A 1,991-nucleotide genomic window follows, 5' to 3' on the forward strand; every position below is an offset into this window, starting at 1 on the left:
CAAAGGGTCCATATGCAACGTTATATTTTGCTGGACTATAATTTATAGATGCATTTTCAAGTCTAGGATAATATAACTCTTTTTCTATTTCTTCATTGAAATTGTTCCATACGTTTATACCCTTTTATTTTTGATCGAAACATCATTCCAACAGGGGTCAACTTATAATGAAAAAGAAAATATATGATATCATAGTTATTGTTATTTAATATAAAACTATAACATATATGTTTGTATTAATTGTTGTTTATATGTTTATTAAAATTATATATTAACTTTATATATTAACGCCAAAAGGGAGGTATTCCTGCCATTGTACCAACAGCTGCAGTAGCATTAAATGGTATAGGATTATGTAGTTGTTCAACTCCATTGGATACTGATCCATGTTCTGGACCTGATGCTGTTCTCATTCCTAGTTCCCGTCCTGATTCTTTTATCAATTCTTGAAGTGCTGGTGATTCATCTGCTGAACATCCAAAATATTTTTCATTTCCTTTAGAAGCTAAATCTGGTATTTTATTTTTTATATCATCTTTTATATAGAGAATTTGAGTATAAGTATTATAAAAAGTGTTCAGTTCGAAACAAGTATTTTGATTTTCTTTTATTTCATCTTTCTTATGAGAACAAAACTTATCATGCATATATCTATATATTTTTACACATTCGTTGGCATAGCTTTGAGCATAACAATATTGTGAATTTCTTTCTTTTGGAGCACTTTCCCTTATTAATATATCATAAATAGTTTTAACATTATGATAAAAATTCTGTAATTTTATAATGTTAATTGGTTCATTATAATTTGTGTCATATGAAAAAAAAGAACACCTAGGCCGTTGATTCATGCCTCTGATCGCATTATTATAATCATCAAAGCATCCAGTAATAACATATTCTGGAATTTTATGCTTCTTCATTGAATAATATATCCAATAATTTAAATTAACGCAATCCTCAGTTTTAAAACTTAAAAAATTGTAATCGGGAGGATAATGACCTAAATTTCTTACAATCTTCAAACAAAAATTTATATGGTCTTTTTCTTTCTCACCTAAATTCTCAATAAATGGATTGCAAAATACCTTATAGAAACGTGCATTTTCATCATCATCCACGGGTTTATTAAATTTGTGGTACGAACCCCAAAGTTCTTCTAAGAAAGGGTACTGAAAACAAAGGTAAAATATTTAAATATTCATTTTATTAAAATAATAATTTTTTTATCTAACCATTTGTATAATATTTAATATATCTAATACATAAAATTTTTTACAAAAACAAAAATAAGCACGAACTTTTCGTTGCCATTCTGCAATGTCAATTATATTGTCTGACATTTTTATTATATTAAATGATAAAATATATTATATTGTAAATATATATTAATAAGCACTCACGGAACATAGGTTTTAATTATATATATCATTTAGCATTAAATTTAAAACATTTATAAACATGTTTTGGACTCAAAATAATCCCCAATTTCATTTATGTATATATTACGTGAGCAACAATAATATAAGATAACGCAAAACAATATCATAAACAGGATTATAATTTTTCAACTTCTATATTTGTATAACACATTTTGAAGAGAATTTTTATAAATATTCATTAATGTAACTATACAAAAAAACTATAAACACGATGACATCATTAGAAATATTTGCGTTAATTATATATATGTGTGGATAAATTTATTTTGCAGATATATTAATTTTACATAAAATTAATTATTATTGAATATATAGCTTATACAAGTGTTAGCATATAATGTGCAAAATTATTACTCTAAGAATATCAGCATAAATACGGCTATATTTTAATAAATTAAGTTTTCCCAATCTATTAACATTATATAATATTTACAAATAGTTATATTTTTAATGCTTATAATCTGTATTCTCATTATATTAGAAAAGAGGAAAACAAATTATTATTTATCATTTCTTATGTGTAAATAACAAATATTATGAATCAAATGA

At 24.4% G+C, this 1,991-nt stretch overlaps 1 protein-coding gene across 1 annotated transcript; it reads right to left on the reverse strand.

Moving 5' to 3' along the window:
• Positions 1–368: 368 nt before the first annotated feature.
• On the reverse strand, positions 369–1,343 carry PCYB_004560 (hypothetical protein; the record flags this gene model as incomplete). Its single annotated transcript, XM_004227877.1, has 2 exons — positions 369–1,172; positions 1,236–1,343. Coding segments are annotated over 2 exons (912 nt in total), but the record flags the coding sequence as incomplete, so codon positions are not given.
• Positions 1,344–1,991: the final 648 nt, after the last annotated feature.

The sequence above is a fragment of the Plasmodium cynomolgi genome (assembly GCF_000321355.1).
Source record: "Plasmodium cynomolgi strain B DNA, scaffold: 0529, whole genome shotgun sequence".
In the NCBI taxonomy this organism is placed as follows: Eukaryota; Apicomplexa; class Aconoidasida; order Haemosporida; family Plasmodiidae; genus Plasmodium; species Plasmodium cynomolgi.